The sequence below is a fragment of the Rana temporaria genome, chromosome 12 (assembly GCF_905171775.1).
Source record: "Rana temporaria chromosome 12, aRanTem1.1, whole genome shotgun sequence".
NCBI classification, from domain to species: Eukaryota; Metazoa; Chordata; class Amphibia; order Anura; family Ranidae; genus Rana; species Rana temporaria.
The window spans coordinates 127,006,472-127,032,950 of record NC_053500.1 but is presented as its reverse complement, the minus strand read 5'-3'; the positions used below and the strand labels follow the sequence as shown (position 1 = coordinate 127,032,950).

Below are 26,479 nucleotides of genomic sequence, written 5' to 3'. Positions count from 1 at the left end.
GGGCCCGGGGGAGGGGGGGCAGGATCAGATGTTTTTTCTCCTTAATGCATAGATTGCATTAAGGTGAAAACATTTTTACTTTACAACTCCTTTAATGTAATTGTCAATAAAAGCCTTTGACACTTATGTAATGCTTGCAGTTATACTTCAGTATACCATAGTAACATCTGACATAAAGATCTAAAAACACTGAAGCAGCACTTTGTGAAAATTTATATTTGTGTCATTCTCAATTTCTTTTGCCCACGGCTGTCTATAGAAGGACACAAAACCTCACAGATTTGAAAGATGGAATGCATTTTATTGTTCTGCAGTGATTATATAACACCTTTTATAAATAATGTGTGTAATGCAAAATAATGGCTACAAACCTTTGTCAACCTTTCAAAAGTACCCACTGCATTGTTCCCAGCCAGTATATAGTCTGTAAGAGGTATGGATTGGACATGACTCCAACTCCATTTGAACTACACTATGTGCAATAACTTGTTTTTACATAAGTAGTGTTTTTGTTTTTTTAACTGCTGTAGACCTTGAACTTTGTGGAGCATTACGCTTCCAATCCCCAAACCCCCGAAGGGCCAATTAAGTTTGTATTATAAAAAGAAAAGAAAAAACGGTGGCATAGCATATTTTTGCTTCATTCTTTTCTCTGAAAGTCCTTTTTGAAAGATGAGGCTGCAATCACACTTTTGAATGTATAGGTGATGATTTACTGACTCCTTTTGACAAATACATGATTGGTACAAATTATGCTTCCGCTAATTAAAATCTCCACCGCAGCTTTCAGAAAAGTAATTGCTCTACAAGGCCTTTATGAAAAGGATATATTAACAGGTTATCTAATTTGCTGATAACAAGTCCTCTTGCTAATCCATTTTGTAAATAGGAGGGACCACTCATCATGTCACTGAAGAGAATGGGGCTGACACATTAATTATCAAGTGCGAGGTGGTCTGATGCTATGAATGATGTTGGGGTTCGTCATCAGTCAAAGTCATATTGTGGAAGGAGACTTGCATCTATGTTAGGTGTTTAAACACTGTAGATGTCTGTGAATTAATTTAACACCGCTTGGCGCCTTGCTTCTATTTCAAGGGCTTGTTTGCTGCTACATTTGCGCGTGCATTCTCCATATGCAGTATGGGCCCTTTCACATGTACGGACAAACGGTCCGTTTATTACAATTCCTTTTATGGACTTGTAATGGTTCCCTATGGGATTGCAGATGTTAGCGGATAATGCATCCGCTAACGTCCGCAACCATCCGCGTCCGCAAAGATCCGCTTTTGCGGACGGAAGAAAACCCTATTTTTCTTCCGTCCAGCGGAACGAATCGGATAAATACGGACACACGGTCCGTATTTATCCGATTCCCCATAGGGGAGAGCGGAGGAGAGACAGGGCGGTCTCTGCACTGTGTGCGGGGACCGCCCTGTCCGCCGACAGCTCAGCGGGGATTTACGGAGGAATTCCCTGCTGAGCCAAATGGGCTAACGGAGCGGATCAATACGGATCCGCTCAGTGTGAAAGAGCCCTATCTCTCATAGTAAAGGCTTGAATGTTAGGTGACATCTTGGTGGACCCAGAATAATGATGTTGAAAAACAAACAGGAGTCATTTCATATGATTCTGCACATGAAAATCCCTACAGAGACCCACACTGAGCACTCATCGCCACCTGCCCCATATGCAGTGCTATGGGTGAAAGTGTCAGATATTGCAACCTGGACTTCTGTTACTTAGATCCTGTCCAGTATTCTGATGGGAATGGAGTGCTAGGATGAGTACGTTGTATCTTTTACTTTTTGGTACCCAAGTGGAGTTTGTCTTGTTTGATTCAGGTGACATTTCCTAAATGTTGTGAGAGCATGGGTGTGACATCTGGGGAACATGCTCCATGTCTTCTGCTGGGTGCCCTGGGTCTGGCCACACTCTGCCTACTTGCAGGCACCATGTGGTAGACTGATCTTCCACTAAGTTCCTGTGTAGTTCCAGTGCCAACATCACTTGTAGGAATCAAAGCTACCAGTACAGGAAATGGAGCCTCCCATATTTCAGCTAAAAACCATTGACAACAATGATTTATTTAGCTCTTACTGGCGGCCAATGTAAGGAGGAACTTGACCACTGACCAATGACATAAGGGGGCTTCTCCAACTTCTCCACTGACCAGTGCTTCAAGGGAGTACTTTTCCAATAAACACCAATATAAGGAACACTTTTCTAATGTCCACCAACATAAGGGGCAATTTACCACTGACGGCCAGTAACCTTATGCCGCGTACACACGATCGGTCAAACGGATGAGAACGGTCTGATGGACTGTTTTCATCAGACCAAACCGATCGTGTGAGGGCCCCATCGGTTATTTATCCATAGGTTAAAAAAAAAGCAATCTTGTTTTAAATTTAATGTAATGTATACCTAACCGATAGAAAAAAAAAACATCATTAGTAGGCATAACCATCGGTTAAAAATCCACGCATGCTCAGAATCAAGTCGACGCATGCTTGGAAGCATTGAACTTCATTTTTTTTCAGCACGTCGTTGTGTTTAACGTCACCGCATTCTGACACGATTGTTTTTTTAACCGATGATGTGTAGGTCCATCAGACCGTTCTCATCGGATGGACCGATCGTGTGTACGCGGCATTAGACCCACCTCTTTTCACCAACATTTTACAGTAGGTTCTAGAGCAGTGGTTCTCAAGCCTGCCCTCAAGTACCCCCAACAGACCATGTTTTGGGAACTTAGCTGTCCAAAATACCAAGCCATTGACTGATTTAAAGCACCTGTGCAAGATAAAGGAAAACCTGCAAACATGGCCTGTTGGGGGTACTTGAGGACAGGTTGAGAACCACTGTGCTAGAGGATATTAATTGAAGCCAACATATGGGAACCAATGTGCATACTATATCACAGCGCTAAATAATCACAAATTGATTGCATTGATCACTTATAATCAAATGCTTAATATTTCTTTATAAAATAAAGGAATAAAAAAGTTCAGTGTCCAATAAACAAGAAAAGTGCTCAGTGCTGTTGTTCCACTTGCGCTTCACTTGCAATACTTCAATGATGCATCTTCCCCTTTATGGAACTAATCGCCCATGTGCCACCACCTTCACACCATAAAAGTCACTGGATAGCCATGAACCTTTTTTTTTTTTTTTTTTATCAGTGGGTCATAAAATGTTTGTACCCCTCTAATAGCAATTTATTATCCACTGATAAAAAAAGGGGGGTCATGGATATCCAGTGACTTTTATGGTGTGAAGGTGGTGGCACATGGGGATTACTTTCATAAAGGGGAAGATGCACCATTGAAGTATTTTAAGTGGAGCAAGAGCATTGAGCACTTTTCTTGTTTAATGGACTCTGAACGTATTTATATATTCATTTTTTTAATAGAGAAACGGTAAGCAATGGACACTTTTGGAGCATCTATCGCACTTTATTAATAGTGATTAGCCGCTTGGGGGGGGGGGGGGGGAGTCAGAGCAGAGAGAGGTGACTAACAGTCACCAGCTCTCTGGTCATGGAGCTCTAAGAACCGAGCAATGAGCGGTGTTTGATCGCTCCGTCTTAGAGTCAGCAGGAGACAGATGCAGCATTGGACCGATGCTGCATCCACCTAGGTAAGTATGATTTTGCAAAGAAAAAACAAAAAAACTTTTAATGGTCTTTTTGAAATGTTTATTGGTTAAGAGCCTCAAATACAGTCAACATGTTTTGGAGGAAAGGCCTCCCTCTTCCTCGAGTCTTGAACAATGGATGTTATTAGAATCATGAGATGCAGGGCTTGAAAAAGACAGTCATTTCTTAACACAGTGGTTCTCAACCTTCTAGTGACATGACCCCTTGATAACATTTCCCAAGTTGTGGGGACCCCTAACAGTAAAAATATTTTCATAGCGTGGGTTGTTGGCAGACAAGACAAGTAATTTGCACCCCTAACCCACGGACATTTAGCGCTTCCTGAGTCCCTTCCACTCGTACAATGTTTAAACCCCTTATGGTACATTTTAGGATGTGCCACTTTTTTCTCTTTTTTCTTTTTTCTCTCTATCTTAATTTATTTGTCCGTCCCCCCCCCCATCCCTCTCGAGCCACCTTTCTTCTCTTATTATTTCTCTCCCTACTTTGTTCCTCCCTCTCATTTTCCCTTCCTATTATATCTTCTCTCATTTTATTCCTTTCATTACTCCTTGGTGGGGGAGTTGGGATGAGTGGCAGTGCTGGCAGGGAGTTGGAATGAGTAACAGTGCTGGGGGGGGGAGTTGGGATGAGTGGCAGTGCTGGGGGGGAGTTGGGATGAGTGGCAGTGCTGGGGGGGGGGAGTTGGGATGAGTGGCAGTGCTGGGGGGAGTTCTGATCAGCCCACTTAGGTGCTCTTGATCAAGAGAGCTGTAGTGGGGACTTTCAATGGCAACTATAATCACAGGTAGTGTTACTGTGTCTCCAACTTCACTTTGTCTCGCAGCAGTGACACCTATGCTGAAATCGGGAGATAGGGCCTCCTTCAGCCCCTCCCACTTCATTCCTCACCAGTCAACTGACCTCTAATCTCTGCCGCCCAGCCATGCCTTGAAATGAATGGGCGGCTGCAGAGAGGCTGAGTGGGTGGCATCGGGCTCCAAAAACAGCCCAGCTGGGTGGCAGAGTAAAGGCTGGGAGAGCAGTGTGGGCTTCAGGAACAGCCCAGGATTCAGTGACCCCTGGCAAATCATCATTCGACCCCAAAGGGGGTCCGGACCCCCAGGTTGAGAACCACTGTCTTAATAGTTATGTTGCATGATGTTTAAGTGTTAGTTTTTTTTAACCGTTGCAATGTTCTTGTACCCCCCAACTACAAAATTATAATCATGTAAACAAAGATATTCGTCTCACAGTGGACATGGTGGGTATCATGATGATTAGACTACTTTCTTTTGACGTGATGCAGGGAGACATTTTGTGACCAGTTTCTATTAAATATTCAAGCTGTTTACAGAAGAGTTGCCTCCATTGTCTTCTAGCATTTCAACATTTTGTGTGTTATCTCTACAGGAATCCATCAGTAAGCAGCTGGTGTACAGTATGCACCAATTACAGGGAAACATGCAGTATGGCACAGAAAAACATGGCTTTCTGTACAAAAAGAGTGATGGGTATGTCCTTGCTCCAATTTCGAATCAAATGACTTGTATCACATTTGTACCTTTTTGTTTAAGTGAATCATTCATGCCATTTTGCAGTAGAAGACACTATATGAACTCTGTTAATACCCATTGGAATTATATATGGTTGTGTTTTTTTTTTTTGTCTCAACATTACTTAATGCGTCATCATGTGTTCTTTTTCCCCATTTGCCAAGAACAAAAAAATACAATTTTATGTGCAGCAATCCTCTCCGTGGCCCAGATTCAGGTAGAATGGAGCAATATTTGCGTGGGCAAAGAGCAAAGATTTTTCTCTGCGCCCACGCAAATATTTCCATTTGCCCAGCGATTCACGGAGCAGTAGCTCCGTAAATTGCGCGGGCGCTATGCTAATTAGCCCTGCGTAAGGGCGCCTAATGTAAATGATCCCGCCGGGGGCGGGAATCATTTAAATTAGGCGCGCTCCCGCGCCGAGCTAACAGCGCATGCTCCGTCGGGAAACTTTCCCGACGTGCATTGCGGCAAATGACGTCGCAAGGACGTCATTTGCTTCTAAGTGAACGTGAATGGCGTCCAGCGCCATTCACGGTTCACTTACGTAAACGACGTGAAATTTATTAGCAGGAGCAGCCTTATGCTAAAGGCGCCGTACGGAAACTCCGTACCTTGCATACGCAGGGCCCGCGCAACTTTTGTGAATCGGTGGTAGTATGCAATTTGCATACTACACGCCGATCACAAAGGCCGCGCCCCCTAGCGGCCAACGCAAGAATGCAGCCTGGGATGTGAAGGCATAAGGAGGCTTATGTTTGTCACATCCTAGGCTGCAGTCGGTGTAACGAGGTTCCTGAATCAGGAGCACTCGTTACACCGGAGCAAGTAAGCACTTGCGCCGCGCAACTATGGTTGCGCGGGCGCAAGTGCTTCTTGAATCTGGGCCCTTGTTTTTATATATGCCCCATGGGAAGGCTTGATTGCTTGGCACTAAGAATTATTACAGAGTTGCACTTTACCCAGAACTTCATGTTTTGTGTGTATATATGTGTGTGTGTGTATACAGTACAGACCAAAAGTTTGGACACACCTTCTCATTCAAAGAGTTTTCTTTATTTTCATGACTATGAAAATTGTAGATTCACACTGAAGGCATCAAAACTATGAATTAACACATGTGGAATTATACATAACAAAAAGTGTGAAACAACTGAAAATATATTTCATATTCTAGGTTCTTCAAAGTAGCCACCTTTTGCTTTGATTACTGCTTGGCACACTCTTGGCATTCTCTTGATGAGCTTCAAGAGGTAGTCACCTGGCGCAGCACCCCCTCACTCTCCTTCTTGGTCAAATAGCCCTTACACAGCCTGGAGGTGTGTTTGGGGTCATTGTCCTGTTGAAAAATAAATGATGGTCCAACTAAACGCAAACCGGATGGAATAGCATGCCGCTACAAGATGCTGTGGTAGCAATGCTGGTTCAGTATGCCTTCAATTTTGAATAAATCCCCAACAGTGTCACCAGCAAAACACCCCCACACCATCACACCTTCTCCTCCATGCTTCACGGTGGGAACCAGGCATGTAGAGTTCATCCGTTCACCTTTTCTGCATCGCACAAAGACACGGGGGTTGGAACCAAAGATCTCAAGTTTGGACTCATCAGACCAAAGCACAGATTTCCACTGGTCTAATGTCCATTCCTTGTGTTCTTTATCCCAAACAAGTCTCTTCTGCTTGTTGCCTTTCTTTAGCAGTGGTTTCCTAGCAGATATTCTACCATGAAGGCCTGATTCACACAGTCTCCTCTTACCAGTTCTAGAGATGTGTCTGCTGCAAAAGGTGGCTACTTTGAAGAACCTAGAATATGAAATATATTTTCAGTTGTTTTTACACTTTTTTTTTTGTTATGTATAATTCCACATGTGTTAATTCATAGTTTTGTTGCCTTCAGTGTGAATCTACAATTTTCATAGTCCTGAAAATAAAGAAAACTCTTTGAATGAGAAGGTGTGTCCAAACTTTTGGTCTGTACGGTATATATATATATATATATATATATATATATATATATATATATATATATATATATATATATATATATATATATATATATATATATATATATATATATATATATATATATATATATATATATATACATACATATACACACATGCAATTGTTTTTTTTTTTCTTTGAAAGTAATACCTTTCCAAAAGTTCAAAATCTTGTATCCACTTGGTGAATTTTACCAATGACCTCATCAGGGCACTATAACCATTTTTTGGTAGTGTAGAATTATTCATAGTTAATTATGGTGTTAATTACTCGTAATTAGCAGTGATGCATCAGTGAAAGTGAGATGCTAAATACCATAGCAGTGCTCCTGTTAATCAAGTGAAAAATGTGCACATCAATATGCAAATTCGTCATCTGCTTCCCTGTGAGAGGAAGGCTTGGTGCAGAGCATGCTGGGATAAATAGGTAGTCATTTTTCACTACCTCTTCACCTGTCATTAAAGTAACATAAGAGAGACATTAGAGATAAGCTGGTGTTGACATTTGCACATTAAAGGGCATTACGAAAACCCACGCCTTAGTCGGAAGCTGCCTGCTGCCATCCTTAGGCCGTTTCTTGCCTAAAATGGCAGCTAACATAGAACATTAAACTGAAACTCTATGTATTTTTTTAACATTAATATATATTGCATGTCTCTTCTGCCCAAAATAATATACACGTGTGTGTATGTATGTGTGTGTGTGTGTGTGTGTGTGTGTGTGTGTGTGTATGTGTATATATATATATATATATATATATATATATATATATATATATATATATATGTATATATATATATCTATATTGAGAAAGAGAGAGAGAGAGAGATACATCTATCTATCTATCTATATATATATATATATATATATATATATATATATATATATATATATATATATATATATATATATATATTGTAAGTTTGGGGTGATCAGACTCCAGTGGTAGGTGCGTTTTTAGTGAGTACGCCAGTCGAGAACTGAATTTTTAAGGGCCTGGTAGCCCACTTTTATTTAAAAGCACAAAAAGTTCACAAATACATCAGTAGCCCTCACAGGGGGTTCCACCATTACTGTATCTTGCATACTCAACAATTTATCCTCCTGGCTTTGATTCTTGCCACCCGGCTGTTTCAGGCCTTTAGCCTAGGCCTTAGGTCTGCTCCTCAAAACAGAGTTTCCTAGAGTTAAGCTCTCTCCTAGCTTACTCCTGATCAGCCTTTGACTCCTCACAGAAGGATGGGAGTCCACGTGACTCCCAGGCACAGACTTCCTGTCTGTTGGGTGGTGCCCTGAGCCATAGTCAGGTCAGAACTAAATGGTCCAACACACAGCTGTGCAATCAGCGTGTCTTTCTCTACAAAATCTGGCTTAAACCAGCAATCTTTAAGGTGACACAGGGTCCCACCGCCACTATGTATGTATGTGTATATATATATATATATATATATATATATATATATATATATATATATATATATATATATATATATCCTATCAATTTTTTTTAATGCGTGCGCGCTACCTACGGCACACGTGCAATGTACTGTACACCTTGGCTCATCCAACTATCTGTCTCACCCATCTATGTGTATAATGCAGTGAAAGCAACTAAGTGCCAGACAATGATGCATGCACAGAGGTTTCATCAGAACTGGCCACCCAATGAGAATCTGGAAGATGAAAGGGTGATAATGGCAGTGCCAGAGGGCAGAGCGGTGAGGGACAGCTTTGATCTGTAATTGCTGGAGGAACAAATAGGCGGATGAGTACAGTTCCCCTTCAAACTGTAGAGCTAATGGGCAGATGAGTACAGTTCCCCTTCAAACTATACAGCACAGTTACATATAGTTACTACCCAGACGTGAGTAATTTTACATATACAGTGCCTTGAAAAAGTATTCATATCCCTTTGAAATTTCCCTCTCAATTCCTGTTTTGGTGACAACTTAAATGTATAGATTTACCATCACTTTCTGACCCAGTGACATGATCGTCAGGACTAATAGTGGGGTGTATATTCCACTGTTGACACATACAGTAGTAAAACCTGACAGAGGATTTAAAGGGGTTGTAAAGGTAAAAAAAAAAACGAAATAGCTTCCTTTGTCTTAGTGCAGTCCTCCTTCACTTACCTCATCCTTCCATTTTTCTTTTTTTAATGTCCTTATTTCTTCTGAGAAATCCTCACTTCCTGTTCCTCTGTCTGTAACTCCACACAGTAATGCAAGGCTTTCTCCCTGGTGTGGAGTGTCGTGCTCGCCCCCTCCCTTGGACTACGGGAGAGTCAGGACACCCACTAACACACAGCTCCTTTCTCTATCTGCAATGTAGAGGGCGCCCTGACTCTCCTGTTGTCCAAGGGAGGGGGCGAGCACAACACTCCACACCAGGGAGAAAGCCTTGCATTACTGTGTGGAGTTACAGACAGAAGAACAGGAAGTGAGGATTTCTCAGAAGAAATAAGGACATTTAAAAGCAAAATGGAAGGATGAGGTAAGTGAAGGAGGACTGCACTAAGGTAAAGAAATTTATTTAGGGGGAAAAAAATGTACCTTAACAACCCCTTTAACCCTTCCACACTTTGTCCAAAAAGAAAAAAGGTTTTAGCATTAAGGTCTCATAAATTAACTAATTTCTCTTTTTCTAGGCTCAGAAAAGTTTGGCAGAAGAGGAAGTGCTCAGTGAAGAATTGTTACTTGACCATTGCACATGGCGCGGTAATAGATAACTCCTTTAAAGAATGTTTTTTTTTTATTAATGCATACATACTATATTCCATCATATACTTAGCATAAAATCAAATAAAATTTACCTAGGTGTGATCTGTGACTGGACTTAAAATAACATGTAAAAGGAGTCCTTTTTTAACAAGTAACTTGGACCAGCGGTAATCAATTGGCTGTCCAGGAGATGCAAGCAGCCCTTCAGCACCACCTGTGCATCCTTCTCATCGGGGGATAAAATTGTCTTTTTTGTCAAAGTTACTTTTTTCAGTCCCTTCATGCACAGGTATGTGTAAGTGTGGAGCAGAGACATCTAATGAGCTTTGCGTTGTACATTACTGGCTGATACTCAGGGCAGAGTGCATTAGCTGGCTAATACCAATATAGCAGATGTTGCTGATTATTTATATGCCTCGGGCATTGGTGAAGGTCCCTATTGCTGGTAATTGTATTACTTTATTGGAGCCTCAATGCACCTCCAGGCTAGGCCCAAACTAACTGCACATTTATTTTATATTCACGCTCCAACAGTATTCTTACATTTCAGGTAAGCTGAAAAAGCAAAATTAATAATAAAATGTTATATTGCCTATTGTGGGAGGCTAAAAAGATTATGGGGGCTTCGAAATGCCCTCCTCATATGCAACGTAGGCGGGGTTCACGTGCATATAAAGTTTTATGTCTCTGTACGTAAGATGTTATTGCTTTGGGCAACGTTGCAGGTGCTATATAGATCATTAATAATTATTATTGGCTTAATTTGAGCTTTTTTTATTCTGAGCTTGTAAATGCTTTTCACATCATCTTGGACATTTCCCGAGTCTTTCTGAATCATATGTTTTTATAAATGGTTATCTTTACAGGAACATATGGTAACTTTGTCATTCTCTATTGCTTGCAGCCAAACCGCCAGCCGGCCAAATTGAATCTGTTGACGTGCCAGGTGAAGCCGAACATTGAAGATAAGAAATGCTTCGACCTCATATCACGTATGTTCTCCTGGCTTTCATCCACTTCTGATTAAAGATCAACAAATGTATTAAAAGCCACTCAACGGATGATTCATCCAGACTGCAGCATGAAAAGCCGCAACAATTCACACAGTTTGCCGCTATGGCATTTTTTTTTTACTAGTAGAAAAGCTGAGAAAACCTATTGTGTTGAGTCCCGTATACTCTGCTTCTTTTCTGACCTGAACAGAAATTTAGAAAGTGCAAAAAATTGGAGAGAAACTGCGCTGACCTGACAAATTCAATGAATTTGTTATAATAAAGTGATAAAAAAGCATCTAGCAAAAAAACAGTCAGATGCACTGTGCAAGGATAAATGTACAAAATAATGCAGCGCTAAAAGTCCATGAACAGTGAAATACAAAAAATATGTGAATCCAAAATGAAATGATGGTGAATAGAGTTCATGAAGTGGTGTGAATTTAATAATGCGTGTGACAGAACCCACTGTCACTGTATGTTTTGGAGGGCGCTGTGGGCTGGCCTCCTACCCACAGACTTTGGCCTAGAAGAGACTTGGGGACCAAATGGCATTGAGATAATGTAATGTAATGTTACATCACTTCTCCCCCCCCCCCATTGTTGCTGTGTTTAATCGTGTTGGGTTATGGTACGTAGACAAAGGATCTGGAGACACCTCCCAGCAGGGGATGTAAAAGAAGGGGCTGCCTGCTTATCATAATCCCTTTATGTGTTTCAACTGTAGTCTCTGTTTCAATGTACAAGTGTTGAGTTCCTATTGGTCCTTCCTTGTCCCCTACCCCCTCTATGACAAGGCTAAGGGGAGTGCCCCTAACTGTGTTTAAAGCTGTATGTTTTGTATTTAATAACCAGTTTCATGCTCTGCATGTTTAACCCTCAACACCTGTGTAGTTTGCCTTGTGATTGTGGGGTTAAGGGCTGGTTATGGCGAGTCTGGCGGGTGCGTTTGCAGAACAGGAGACACAGGTCTGGCGGAGGTGCCCAGCCGGGGTATCCAAGTTCCATCACAATGCGTGATTCAGACTTCACTAATGTGCTCCTACATCCAATGAGAGATGGACCAAAAAGAGAGAAGTCTATCACAGTCGATCACACTCAGCTATATGCGTAAGAGTCAGCTGTCGTAGATCATTCCAGGGGTAAAACGTTAGTGAAAGGCTCCCATCAGATAGGCTTGGACCGAACAAAGTGGCTCAAAAGAAAGAGAGCATTAACATAGTGTGATACCATAACCACAGATTTATTGGTACGTACAAAGGATAAAAGATACTCACATTTAAAAAATCAAAACAGGCATTTATGTAGCAAATCATGCAAAAGATCAATCAATTGGAGCCTACGTACGTGCCGCCGCCACACTTCTTCCTGATGTGTACACCGATTGATCGATCTTTTGCATGATTTGCTGCATACGTGCCTGTTTTGATTTTTATCCTTAGTGTGATACCATAACCATTAACCACAGATTTATTGGTAAATACAATGTGGATGCTCTTTCTTATGAGACACTTTGTTTGGTCCAAGCCTATCTGATAACGGGAGCTGCACCTTAATGCTACAGTGCCTCTGGCAATCACAACCTTCTCTATCACAGTGCCCCTGCAGTCTCCCCCCCGCCCCACCCCCCTATTCCTCTCTCCCAATTACAATCTCTGCCTCCTCTGCACAGAACTCCTACCTTTTGGCAGGGCAGAGGCTCTTATCAGTCCATGTGTCCTCTCCAGGCCCATCTGGCCAACAATGTAATCTTATTAGCAGGGAGGGAGGAGCTCTCCATTCTGATTTGCAGCTCATTCTGCACCCTGCCATGTAGCCAATATCTATAGCCAATTTATGCAATGGATGTTACCGAGTAGCTGGCTTCATTATATTTGACCAGGGGTCTCTAAACTTTCTAAACAAAGGGCCAGATTATTGTCCTTCAGACATTAGGGGGGCCGGACTGTGATCCCCCAAGAATAGTAAATATCCAGCATCAGTGCGAGTAAACAATGCCTCTGACTTTGTGCTCAGTGGGATTAAAAAAAAAAAAAAAACATGGCATCTCTGATCAGTAGGAGTGGGACTAGTGCCCTGTCATTGGTTTTGGAGGAATAATGCCCCATTGCTGTTGGCATTGGGAGGAATAGTGCCCCATTATTGGTGTTAGTGGGAGGAATGGAGCACCGAGGGCTGGATAAAGGCAAGCAAAGGGACGCATTCGGCTCGTGGGCCACAGTTTGGAGGCCACTGTATTAGAGCATTGGTCAGGTATGGGATATATGGGATATACAAAGTTACATTGGTTAAAGCTTGATCCTAGTGACTATGTATAAAATATCCATGTCTGGAATTTTTCTTTAAGTGACCATTCTGTTCCAAATTGGTCAATTTGTAAGTGGAGTTAAGGTCCCTTTCACAATACTGCGACTTCAAAGTCGCACGATTTTGCCGTGATTTTAGAGAGACTCGAGGTCTATGAACCTGAACTCACATCAAAGTCGGACCCAAGTAGTGCATGGACTACTTTGAAGTAGGCAAGACTTGGAGTGGTACTAATATGAATGGTAGTGATTGGAAATCATGGGAAACGACTTGTCATGCTGCTTTAGTCCCAAATCGTGGGACAAGTCATACGAGTGTGAAAGGGGTCTTAGGCAGAACTAGACAGGATTTCATGTATTGTTCTTCCAAGCTCGAGTCATTGGGTGGTATGTTTTAAAAATGACTTTCTCCTCTAACAGTGAACAGTTTTATTAAAGCATGGGGGGGGGGGGACAGAGAGTGGCTTAAAAAAATCGTACCCATAATTTTTTGCCATTTGTGTTCAATTGTGGCGATTTTACCTCCCTTCCAGTCAAAAGAATTAGCAGAAAGGGAGGAAATCTCTCTAAAGTGATGCAAGTTTCCTATCTTAGACAGTTGTCACCACAGCAGGTGTCCCCTTTGGAAGATTGCTCCTCTATCCCCGTCTGCTCTGGTGACAACTCCAGATTTTGGATTTTCCTCACTTTCAGTGAAATAAAATGAATCTCCCCGGTGCTGACCCAAACAGCAATACAAATCTGACAGGGTCGCTAACCCTGTCCCTACTTTATCCGTATACTGAAAAAGAAAGTTTTGGTAAAGTTTATTAAACAATGGTAATTTGTTGTCAAGGTGTACATTATATACTGGGAATGAACTCATTTTTATACGTTTTCTTTCTTATCTGCAGATAATCGAACATACCATTTTTTAGCAGAGGATGAACAAGACTGTGTTGCGTAAGTAAGAACTGCATTCTTTCTTTGCCCACAACACTCCCAAGTTCCCTGTGTTTTCTACTAAACAGTAGAAACGCCTCGCTGATCATGTTATCTCTCACACACCAACACTAATTCAGCATCCTCAATCCATGAGTGACTCTCTATCTCTAGTCAGTATACAGTATCTATCTATGGATAAAAAATAAAATAAACATGCATGCTATACCAATGTATCCTTAGAACCATATTTAGTTGCATTCTACCTCATTTACTGTGTCTGATCAGTATAATCTAATTATGTATGTTTTAGATAAGGGGTCTCCAATAAGGGGCCAGGATGACAATTGAAGTAAATGATGCAATATTATACACTATATAAATAATTATTTATATATATTCTTCCGAAAGGTGGTTACGGATTCCCTCTATTGTATATTTGTACTAATTTGTCTATACCTATAATTAACTAGTCTATTAAGACTCTGATAAGCACAATGATATAAGGTTATCTATGAAAGCAAACACACTGCTTAGTAAAACAATATCTTTCATTTATTTCCCAAGAAAATAGGAATATGCAAACAATAACGTAAAGTAGAACATCAAAAATACTTATCGCAATCCTCTAGACATAGTCTTATCGGCTGGGCTCAGGAGAGCAAGAGCCATGAGGCTCAGGCCAAAGCCAGAATCCAAAAGAAAAGGGACCATTTCTCTTCTGTGTGCCCTTTTTACACACAAATTCACACCCACTTGTAACCACCCCCACTTGCCTCCTGTCCAATAAGATATTGCCAAGAGGTAGTCCTTCTCAATAGATTATATTACTGTTCGTCTTGCTGTATTTGCCTCTAGGGGCAGCATTGTCCATGTATCATCTCCAGGTGCTTGTTGATCTTTTGATCTTTGTCATCATTAATCCTGGCAGCCATTGCTCTTTGAAGTGGCATTTACTGATTTTATCGTCCTAGCCAGACAGGAGCCAGGCCCCTTTGGCGTAATTGGTTACATTCCAACTTGGAGCCATCTGCTTGCATCCTCCAGGAAGTGAAATACCAGAACTATGATATTAACCCATGTTGCCTTCCAACACTGTCCTTCATGCTTTAGGGGGGGCTGGACGGTGGCCAGTGGGAGTATAAAAATGCTCTGGCATCAGTGCCCCATCATTGTTTTAATGGGAGGAGGAATAGTGCTACATTGCTTAGCAATGAGAAGAAGAATATTGCCCCATTGGTGGTGTGAGTAGGGGGAATGGTGCTCCATCATTGGTGTCAGTTGGTGGAATAGTGCCCCCGGGCCGTAGTTTGGAGACCATGGTTTTAGATCATCAGTAAGTATATTTTACATTAAACTAGCACAAAGATAAAATCCCTTGTGCAGAAGGGCCCATCCTGGGAAAATGAGGGGTAGCATTCTGGACCAATCAAGCTGTGCTGCACAATGCTGTCTGCAAACAGGTTTACAGGAGGACTGAGCAGAGAGATGACACCATCACTCTGCTGCTGCTTCTTCATTGTCCAAAGGATGGGTTGGGTCCAGGCTGTACAACCTAATTAGGTCCAGGATCTGGCTGCACTGTTGGCATCATGTATGTACTGTATGCATACCTCCCAACACCTATTAGCATAATATAGGCATAGGACACACCACTGTCATCCCCCCTCCTTAAAGGAGAACTGTACAAAAAAAATGATTGATTAAACCCATAAGTGCTTTTTTACCACTTCTAATCTTTAATATTGTTTTTTGGAGTGTACAATTGCAGCAATTTAGAAAATGGATGAGAGGTTTAGCACTGGGAAACATTTGTTGATAGACAAGTAATGCATTTTATATAAATCAGACCAAAATGTGGGACAAATGAGGAGGACAAAGGGACAGGAGGACTTTCTTCTGAATGAGGGACAGTCCCTCGAAATTGGGGACAGTTGGGAGCCATGCTGTATGTATTTAAATTGTGTATTTAACAGTCTACATGGAGTTCAGCTTCATTGAAGCGGAGTTCCACCCTAAAAATGAACTATTAACAGCTTGCCTTTAATGTAAGGAAAACATATTTTTTTTTTCTTTACTCACTTCTATCGGGCTGTTACTAGGCAGATTTCGTAATATGCCTAGTTCCTGGTTCTAGGTGGTTCAACTTCCTGTCCTAAGACCCCATTGCCTCTTGGGAAATGATGACACTTATTGTCATTTAGGCATTACTGTGCCTAAAAATCACCCAGCATGCACCTCTCCCTGAAAACCAGGAAGAAAAAGGAACTGGGCTTCACATGCCCACACATATGATGCATACGGCCACAACATGAGCTGGAGCATATAAGGCAAGTGTTTGCAATGATTTCTGGAATGATTGGGGAGATATTAACACGTTTTAGGGACTATCTAATGTAATTAATTTTAGCTTGCAAAAAAATATATATATATATATATATTATGCCCGGAGCCCCGCTTTAACATAAAAAACATACACTGTATAAGGTGGTACATTTGGCACCTTTTTTGTATTTTGAAAATAACTTGGTTTAGATTGGAACTCTCCTTTAATAGATGATGATGTTTTAGGTGGATCTCGGTGCTTACTAACAGCAAGCAAGAAGCTTTGAACATGGCATTCCATGAAGCACGGCCCAGTGAGGAGAACAGCATTGAGGATCTCACTAAAGCCATCATAGAGGACATTCGACGAATGCCGGGGAATACGGTGTGCTGTGACTGCGGAGCACCAGGTGAGCTGAAAATATACACGGTTATTATACATCATGATTTCTGTATCCAACAATAAATACCGTATTTATCGGTGTATATCGCGCACTATTTTCCCCTTAAAATAAGGGGAAAATCGTGGGTGCGCGATATACGCCGATAGCCGCTTCCGGCGCTCAGTTTGAAATCCTGCGCCGACATATACCGAGTGCAGTACACTCGGGTACATTCGGCCAGGCTCGGTTTCGCTCGTGCTCACGCATAAACGTCACAGAGCGTCAGCGCGAGCGACGCTGAGCCTTGCCGAATGTACCCGAGTGTACTGCACTCGGTATATTTCGGCGGAGGCGTTCGAACTGAGCGCGGGAAGCGGGGACACGCTGGGAAGACAACAAAACTGTAAGTAATGAAATCGTATAACATTTTTTTTTACAGGAATTTCGGGGGCAACTTTAGGGGTGCGCGGTATACGCGGGAGCGCGTTATACCGCGATAAATACGGTATATGTAAGGTACAAAAATAGTTACTGGTATATGCATGGATCTGTGCATCAATTTAAAGAGCCATAAAACATAAGATGTATGTTGTCTTTTACTTGTAGTGCCTTTTCACAAGTACTCCAAAAGTCTCCTGAGAATGCCAGTGATTGGAGAAACATGTCGAGCTGAAGTTACTACATATGTATTATAGCTGCATGGATACTTTATGATGGTTTTTATGAAAATTGTTGCTTTTAAATATACACTTATCTCAATAAAATGTTAAATATTTTTATAATATTGTCTTGGCACCTTAAAGATCCAATTTTTTTTTTTTTTAAGCTTTATGTAAGGGGCGTGGGGCCTTTGAAACTCAGGCACCAGGTTACCTAATATAACTTCTTTTGCAGTATTTTTCCTAAAACAGAACTTTCATTCATATGAAACTTCTGCACTCTCCCTTAACAAGCAGGTGTACTCTTTTCAGAGGATTCCAAGATAAAACTGTTCTCCACTTTTCGGTATTGACTTGATTTCTTTTCTCAATGTAGATTAATGATGCTCTTTCTGCCTTTGCAGCAAGTATTTCTTTGTTGAAAGCTGCAGCGCTTCTTATACCATTGGGAGCATTATCTTATTTGTTTGGGTTATGTGTGCTTTGGGAAGATCTTTTCAGTCACATTCTACATCAGGCGTGCACGTGTGACAGTTAAATTGCAATGATGACTCTTATTTACAAGTTGCACCTGGGAATTTCACTGGCAGCAGTTGTTCCATAAGATCTAGCTGCTCAAGTAAATTATCAACAAATCTGTTAAAGAATGATTTCAAGCATGGCTATGCATAGTTTTCATAGTTGCATAGTAGGCGAGGCTGAAAAATGACAAGTTCATCAAGTCCAACCTATGTGTGTGATTATATGTCAATGCCCCCCGGCTGAGACCACCACATGTGGAAGGGAATGCCACATCCTTGCCGCTCTTACAGTAAAGAAAGTAGTTTATGGTTAAACCTCTTTTCTTATAATTTAAATGAGTGGCCACGTGTCTTGTTAAACTCCCTTCTGCAAAAAAGTTTGATCCCTATTGTGGGGTCACCAGTACGGTATTTGTAAATTGAAATCGTATCCCCTCTCAAGCATCTCTTCTCCAGAGAGGAGTTCAGTGCTCGCAGCCTTTCATCATAACTAATATCCTCCAGACCCTTTATTAGCTTTGTTGCCCTTCTTTGTACTTTCTCCATTTCCAGTACATCCTTCCTGAGGACTGGTGCCCAGAACTGGACAGCATACTCTAGGTGCGGCCGGACCAGAGTCTTGTTGAGCGGGAGAATTTCTCTCTATCCCTGGAGTTCATCCCTTTTTTAATGCATGCCAATATTCTGTTTGCTTTGCTAGCAGCAGCTTGACATTGCATGCCATTGCTGAGCCCATCATCTACTAGGGCCCCCAGGTCCTGTTCCATCCTAGATTCCCCCAGAGGTTCTCCCCTACTGTATAGATTCATTCATATTTTTGCCACCCAAATGCATTATTTTACATTTTTCTACATTAAACCTCATTTGCCATGTAGTTTCCGACCCCATTAATTTGTTCAGATCCTCTTGCAAGGTTTCCACATCCTGCGGAAAGGTTATTGCCCTGCTTCGCTTAGTATCGTCCGCAAATACAGAGATTGAACTGTTTACCCCATTCTCCAGGTCGTTTATGAATAATTAAATAGGATTGGTCCCAGCACAGAACCCTGTGGGACCCCACTACTGTAACCAGGTGTCCTTCATCATTCTTTATGGGGCCAAAATGGTCTGTCCTCCCTTTTTTACTGTTTACTGTTTTATTGAATGCTAATGATGATCCCTCAACCTTGTAATTCTTTGAAGGCCTTCTCCTTTGCTTGTATATGCATTTTTACATTGTAGTTAAGCCATCCAGAACTTTTGTTCGCTCTTTTAAATTTACTACCCAGTAGGATGCACTGGCTAATGCCCTTATTTAATATGCTCTTAAAGAAAACCCATCTCTTCTCCCTATTCTTCGTTCCTAAGATTTTATCCCAATTTATGCCTTCTAGCAAGGTACGTAGTTTAGGGAAGTTGGCTCTTTTGAAATTCAGTGTCTTTGTATTCCCCTCATGTTTCCTATTTGTGTGATTTATACTGAAGCCAATTGACCTGTGATCACTGTTTCCTAAATTGCCCCATATTTTCACATCCGTGATCAGGTCTGTATTGTTGGTAATCGGTAGATCTAGTAACGCTTTATTTGTTTTTGTTTTTTAGTTGTTTTTTAGTTTGTGCGTCTATCATCTGACCCATGAAATTGTCCTGCAAGACATTTAGGAACTGGCGAGCCTTAGACGAATGTGTGGTTCCCTCCGCCTAGTCTATGTCTGGATAATTAAAATCCCCCAATATGTTGACACTTCCCATCCTTGCTGCTAATCCAAATTGTAATAGGAGGTCCACCTCCACCTCCTCCCTCAGGTTAGGGGGCCTATAGCATACTCCCAGTATTATTTTTCTCTTAGCTTCACTCCCTTGGAGCTCTACCCATAAAGATTCCACCTCCTCCCTAGCGCCCTTAGTAATGTCATCTCTCACATTCACTTGTACATTATTCTTGATATATAAACATACCCTTCCCCCTTTTTTACCCTCTCTATCCCTGCGATAAAGGAAATACCCTTGAATGGTTGCCAGCCAACCCCTCCTTACTACATCAGCTCCTTAGCCACTTGCTTACTTCCCTAATCTCCCTTTCTGGTGTGGCTTGAGGTACTGGTAGTATTCCTGAGAATACTGCCTCAGAGGTACTTTACCTCAATTTAGCTCCCAAGTCCCTAATATCGTTTTTTAGGACACTCCATCTGCCTCTGACTTTGTCATTGGTGCCAATGTGCACCATGACAGCTGGGTCTTTCCCAGCCACTCCCAGTAATCTGTCCACCAGATCCGTGATTTGCCGAACCCGGAAGACCGCATACAGTTTGGCGCTTCAGGTCTTTGTCACAGATTGCCCTCTCTGTCCTTCTAAGAATTGAGTCCCCTACCACCAGAATCTTTCTATCATTTCCCTTCGCTTCCCCCCCACTCTCACTGGAGGAGTTCTTCTCCTGGCAGCTAGGAGAGTCCCTCAGCTCCAGCAGTGCTGTTTCCTGACTGGTTTCACCAATGTCAATCAATGGAGCGTACGTATAGGGATGCTCCAGCCCTGGACTGGCCTCCTTGGCACTTCCCCCTGTATCCTTCCTGACTGTCACCCATCTACTCTTTTCTTGTGCCTGCACCTCTTTGTCTCCACCCGCCTCTGTGCTGGCCCCTGCCGGCACCTGTCGGGTACGTTCCCGTGCTTACATTTTGCACAGCAGTATTCGCCCTCGATCGGATGATCAAGAAACTCGTACATGCCGCAAGATGTACACTGAGTCGCATCTCCACACCCGCCGGGCAGCATTGTATCTACTAATTCAATGAGAATTGGGGATTACACCCTGTCCAAATTACCTAACAACTAGCTTCCTGACACTAATACTAAACAATACACTACACAGGTACTCAACAAGACAATACACAGGCACTCGCAGACCCCCATGCACTCGCAGACCCCCATGCACTCGCAGACCCCGTGCACTCGCACTACACAGGTACACATAATACTCAGGCACTCCCAACACTCGGGCTGATCCGGTCCTCTGCACGCTGCCCCCTCTCACTCCACGCTTGTCCTCGGCACTGATTTCCACGCCAAAGCAAAACTCTGCAACAGTGCCACCCTGTGTTGCCACTTTGTGTCCAGGAAAGGTTTATTTTTTTCCCAACATAGTCCTACTTGGACCAAAGAATACCACATCTGTATAATGCCTCTGAAAACTGTAAATCACTATAGTAGATACTGCTACTTCAGTGATCTCCACTCATGTTGAGCAACTGCACTCCTGCTTACTGAACACAGGAGGTCGGCCAGTCAGCTTGGGCGCCGTTCAGAGAATGCTTTGCATTTTTAGCCTATAGGGGCACTGGATCTTGCATGGAAACTCACCTTATCGCTAGCGGCAATGAGTTGTACCAAGGAGGACAGCACTTCGCCATATATATCAATCTGAAATCATAACATAGTCTATGTGCATTAAAAACAAAGCGTAGATAGAAAAACAAGCCTGTGCAACTAACTGTTGGCCCGTTTCTGAAATGTATTCTTTTATTTTACCAGATCCAATGTGGTTGTCCATCAATCTCGGTATCTTGACGTGTATTGAATGCTCTGGTGTCCATCGAGAGCTTGGCGTACATCACTCCCGAATCCAGTCACTATCATTGGACAAACTTGGGACCTCAGAGCTCTTAGTAAGTAAAGAAGGCCCTTTTGTCCCTACAGATGGTAAACCCATTATTGGTATGTTAATGGTGTGTGCACATATCCTAAGCTTCAGTTGATTGGGCACTGGCAATGCTTTGCAGGATACACCAATCAAAAAAAGAGGTTAATGTGCGTGGACATAATGTGTCTCGGCCCCAAAAAGATATCGCAGAACAAAAAAAAACAAATGGTCTCATAATGGACATTATGAGCCCCTTTTCTGAATAACAAAAAACACATTTTATTCAAGGCAAACATCCTAAAAACTCACAATGAAGTATAAGGCTGCACACTAGCATTTTTTTAAGCTCCTAGAGGCTGTTATTAGCATTTTTTTCTCTGCTCCTAAAAGCTAAATCGTGGTTATCCTATGTGTACACACTACTTTAGGCTGTTATAGGTAGATTCACGTACATTGGTGTAACTTTAGGGCGGCCTAGCCTAGCCTGTTTAGGCTACACCGCCGTAAATTAGCTAGGCTAGTAGTGATTTTCAAACCACTTACCTGCTAATCTACGGCGGCGTAGCCTCAAACGAGCGGGCGTAAGGGCGCCTAATTCAAATGACTTGGAGGGGGGCGTGTTGTATGGAAATGAGGCTTGACCTCATGTTTTTTGACACTGCGCATGCGCCGGGCGACTACATTTCCCAGTGCGCATTGCGGCTAAGTACGCCATACGGGCCTATTGATTTCAACGCGGACGTAAACGACGTAACTCCCGATTCGCGGACGACTTACGCAAACGACGCAAAAATTTCGAACCTCGCGGCGGGAACGGCGGCCATACTTTAACATTACTAGTCCACTAGAGCATAGCTCTAACTTTAGGCCGCCTAAGGCCTTACGGAAACGACATAATTCGACGGCGTAGGCCTGGCGTACGTTCGTGAATCAGCGTATCCCCTCATTTACATAATCTACGCCGGCCGGAATGGAAGCGCCACCTAGCAGCCATCCAAAAAATTGCAAGCTAAGATAGAACGGCGCAAGCCGGCCTATCTTAGCTTTGTTTAAGTGTATCTCTGTTTGAGCATACACTTAAACAAACGCCGGCGTAGATTCAGAGTTAGGTCGGCTTATCTACTGATAAGCCGGCCTAACTCTTTGTGAATCTACCTATTAGTGTTTTTTTGAGCTTCAGCTTCTAGTAGCAGACAAAAATATGTTTTTGTGGAGTTCCTTGGAGCGTTTAGCAGCAGACAGCTTTTTTTTTCCCCCTTTTTTTTTTTTTAAAGGAAAAACGCTAATAAAACGTAAACACTCTCTTAAACGCTGCTTTTTTTATCCAGTGTTTTTTAGCGTAAAAAACGCTAGTGTGCATGGAGCCTAAAAGTTATGCTGAGATAAACATGCATGTGCATATAGACAGTTACGTTGATTTTCCACATTACAATTGGTTGATGACACATAGTTTCTTGCACAATTCTCTTGACGTGTTTTGCAAGTCAACGCTTGCTTCATCAGGAGAGTGAGAACTAATAAATGTCTGCAAGGAAAGAGACCAAGTTTTTGAAGTCCACTACTGTAATCCAAAACAAAAACTTGCCATTGGTCCTGATACAAAGTAAGTGTGGTAAATATATGCCAACTGGTCCACACCATCCTGACTGGGACTTGTGAAAGGGACAGGCTGACCAAAGTAGATCACAAAAACCCAAAAGGGAAAGGGGGGGCGGCAACACCGCCAAAGCTAGAGGAACAAAAAGCCACCGTGAAAGACAAACGAAGAAAAAAGAAACCACATTGGGAAGATGTAACTAATGGAGTAGTTGGGAAGTGAAAGGGGTTTGAAATAAGAATTTGCTATCGTCACACTGGGTGGCTCTCCCTTTTTTGAAGCCTATTAGAGCCTTTGATAATCACAAGCTTCTAAAAAAATATGTCATCAATTTTTGCGTCTGATGCCCCGCATGTAGATTAGGGTGCCGCACACCTGCGCCCTGCATTATGGGCCCCCACTGATGAGCCTTGCAAATTTGCTTGAAAAACACACCTGAACTGCTAAACAAATGCTTTTTTATTCACATTGAAAACGGACATACAATTCGCACTGCATATGAATGGTACATGTTACAAGCATTTGGAAATCCAGCTCTATGAAAAGCTAAATCTTGCTTTATCCTTCATCATATATGCTTTGTCTTTTCAGCTAGCCAAAAATGTTGGTAACTCTGGATTTAATGACATTGTAGAGGCCAGTCTCCCTTCTCCGACAATCAAACCCACAACAGACAGTGCAATGTAAGTACATTATACTCTAGTTCACTAGGTGATGATATCATTCTGATTCTAGTTTGTTAATTATGGGATAAAGTGTACATGATGGACTCCGGTGGCTAAATCACTTAGTACTGTATATACTGGAGTATAAGCCGAGTTTTTCAGGAAATTTTTTTGTGCTGAAAATGCCCCCCTCGGCTTATACTCGAGTCACCTTTTTGCGCCTGATCTTCCGAACTTTGGGGACCAGGTACCAGCCGGCTGTAGGTCCCCTGGCACACATGTAGCTCCACTCTTCCTCTACAAGTGTGCAAAGTTTGTTGTCCGGGGGACCTACGGCTGGGGAGCACCGATTTTTCAAACCCGGGCACCCCTTCCATTGACTCCCATGTTAAACTGTAATTTCTCTGATGATTTTGGGGACACGTTACTGGCTGATCGTAGGTCCCCTGGACCCGGAACTTGGCACACATGTAGCATCATTTCTCCTCTACAAGTGTGCAACGTTTGTTGTCTGGGGGACCTACGGCTGGGGAGCACTGGTTTTTCAAAGCCGGGCACCCCTTCCATAGACTCTCATGTTTAATGTCTAGTCATGGGCACAGTGAGGCATGGGCACAGTGAGGCATGGGCACAGTGAGGCATGCACATGGACAAAGTGAGGCATGGCCACAGTGAGGCATACAGATAGACACCCTAGGCTTATACTCGAGTCCATACGTTTTCCCATTTTGTTTTGGTAAAATTAGGTGCCTCGGCTTATATTCGGGTCGGCTTATACTCGAGTATATACAGTAGTTTAAAATAATTCTTGAGAACTCTGTAAGATATTCCCTTTCATACTTCCTAAATGCTTTCTACTACACATACATTCAGGGTGTTGTAGGATTTTGTATTAACTAGATATGACTTTATATTACTCTATTACTTTAGTATGCATTGCCAGTAGTCAGTCCTGCTGCAGCTCAGTACTAAAGGGACTGGTTTAACCAAAAAAGGGAAAAATAAGCACACAAGTCACTATACAGAGTTCACATTTCGTGCTTTGTCCATTCTGCACTCACTGGTATAAATCTAAACCTTACAATGAGCAGTGCTTGCTTTGTTTTTGTTTTTTGCCTTGGATCACAATCTCACTTCAGAGGTGCTGCAAGCAAAAAAAAATAATCTGCTGTTTACTTAATTGGTTGAGTTATATCTACCACTCAGGCACAGAACATTAAGTAAGTAAAAAAGACATAAAAAGTTAATGATGTTCTTTTCTCTTTACAGAGATCATGCAGCAATAGTGACTCACTAAGGCATAATATTGTGGAGGAGATAAAATGCACTTGAGAAATAGAGCATCCCCTTATGTCTTTGAGTGCTTACATGTCTATATGAAAAATCAATACATACAAACCTTTAAACATTTGTAATATAGAAAATCGTAATAAAAAAAAAAAATCAAATGCCCTACTGAAGTGTATATACCTGATAATTCCAGCTCAGGCATTCCTACACATTTATAGCCCAGTACTTGTGGTCCTTTTGCCAAGCCGATTTACTGGTGTTTTTGAATTTTTTTACTTTTGCCTTTTTCACACCTAGGCGATTCGAATCGCTGGGAGTTGCTGCGATTCTGCCTGCAATTCCAAATCGTGGCAGCACGGGGGACGTGATTGTGATGCCCTTACTTCTTAATGGCACCCTAATCACGGTGCGAATTTGCTGCAAGCTAAATGGCACTGCAGAAAAAAATTGCAATGCGCAAAGCTTTTTGCTCAAAAAAGGATAGGGAGCTTCTTGTGGACAACAGCATTGCGATTTGCCGCGATTGCAGCCCGACAATCATGGCAATATCGCACTGCGATTGGGTTGCCATTAAGAAGTAGTGGCATTGCAAATGCACACCCGTTTATCAGAATTTTGAAATCCCGGGCAGAATCGCAGCAGTTCCGTCCCGTGATTTAAATCGCCTAGGTGTGCATTACATTTACACCATGTGTGATCACTTGGCTTGTTGCAGGCTGCTGTGCTGGTGGGTTCAGATCATTTGGCAGTGTCTGCCAGTAATTGATTGTGCTGTAGGTCAACAGAAAGGAGTTGGTTAAAACTACAAAGCCAGTTTACAAATGTCCTATGCATATTTCTCGACTAGATACATTTTCACAATTTGTTTTTTAATCTAAAAGAATAGTTCACCTTTACCAAAAAAACTACCTACACAGGTAAGGTAAGGGACAACCTGTAGAGAAAAACTACCTGCTCGGCTCTGACTGAATGCCCTTGCAACAGGTGTAGGCCATCTGCGTACCTTCGGAAGTCTGGCTGAAAAACTCAGAGAGATTCCCCTGTTCTGCCTTTTTGCTAGGATGTGACTGAGGCCGCGTACACACGGTCGTTCCAAACCGATGAGAATGGTCCGCCGGGCCATTTCCATCGGTTCACCGATGAAGTGGCCTGATGGTCTGATGTGCGTACACACCATCGTTCCAAAAACCGATCGGGTCAGAAGGCGGTGACGTCAAACACACGACGTGCTGAATAAAACGAAGTTCAGTGCTTCCAAGCATGCGTCGACTTGAT

The 26,479-nt window shown here is 42.3% G+C and overlaps 1 protein-coding gene across 3 annotated transcripts in view; it reads left to right on the top strand.

The window, feature by feature from the left end:
* LOC120918803 (arf-GAP with SH3 domain, ANK repeat and PH domain-containing protein 2-like) overlaps window positions 1–26,479 on the top strand; it is a 218,344-nt gene that overhangs the window by 160,231 nt on the left and 31,634 nt on the right. For all 3 annotated transcript variants that reach the window (XM_040330610.1, XM_040330611.1, XM_040330609.1), the window contains 7 exons: window positions 5,054–5,154; window positions 9,853–9,922; window positions 10,830–10,917; window positions 14,117–14,165; window positions 16,716–16,879; window positions 21,544–21,677; window positions 23,841–23,932. In XM_040330610.1, the coding sequence (XP_040186544.1) occupies window positions 5,054–5,154; window positions 9,853–9,922; window positions 10,830–10,917; window positions 14,117–14,165; window positions 16,716–16,879; window positions 21,544–21,677; window positions 23,841–23,932 (698 nt within the window). The remainder of the gene's footprint in view (window positions 1–5,053; window positions 5,155–9,852; window positions 9,923–10,829; window positions 10,918–14,116; window positions 14,166–16,715; window positions 16,880–21,543; window positions 21,678–23,840; window positions 23,933–26,479) is intronic.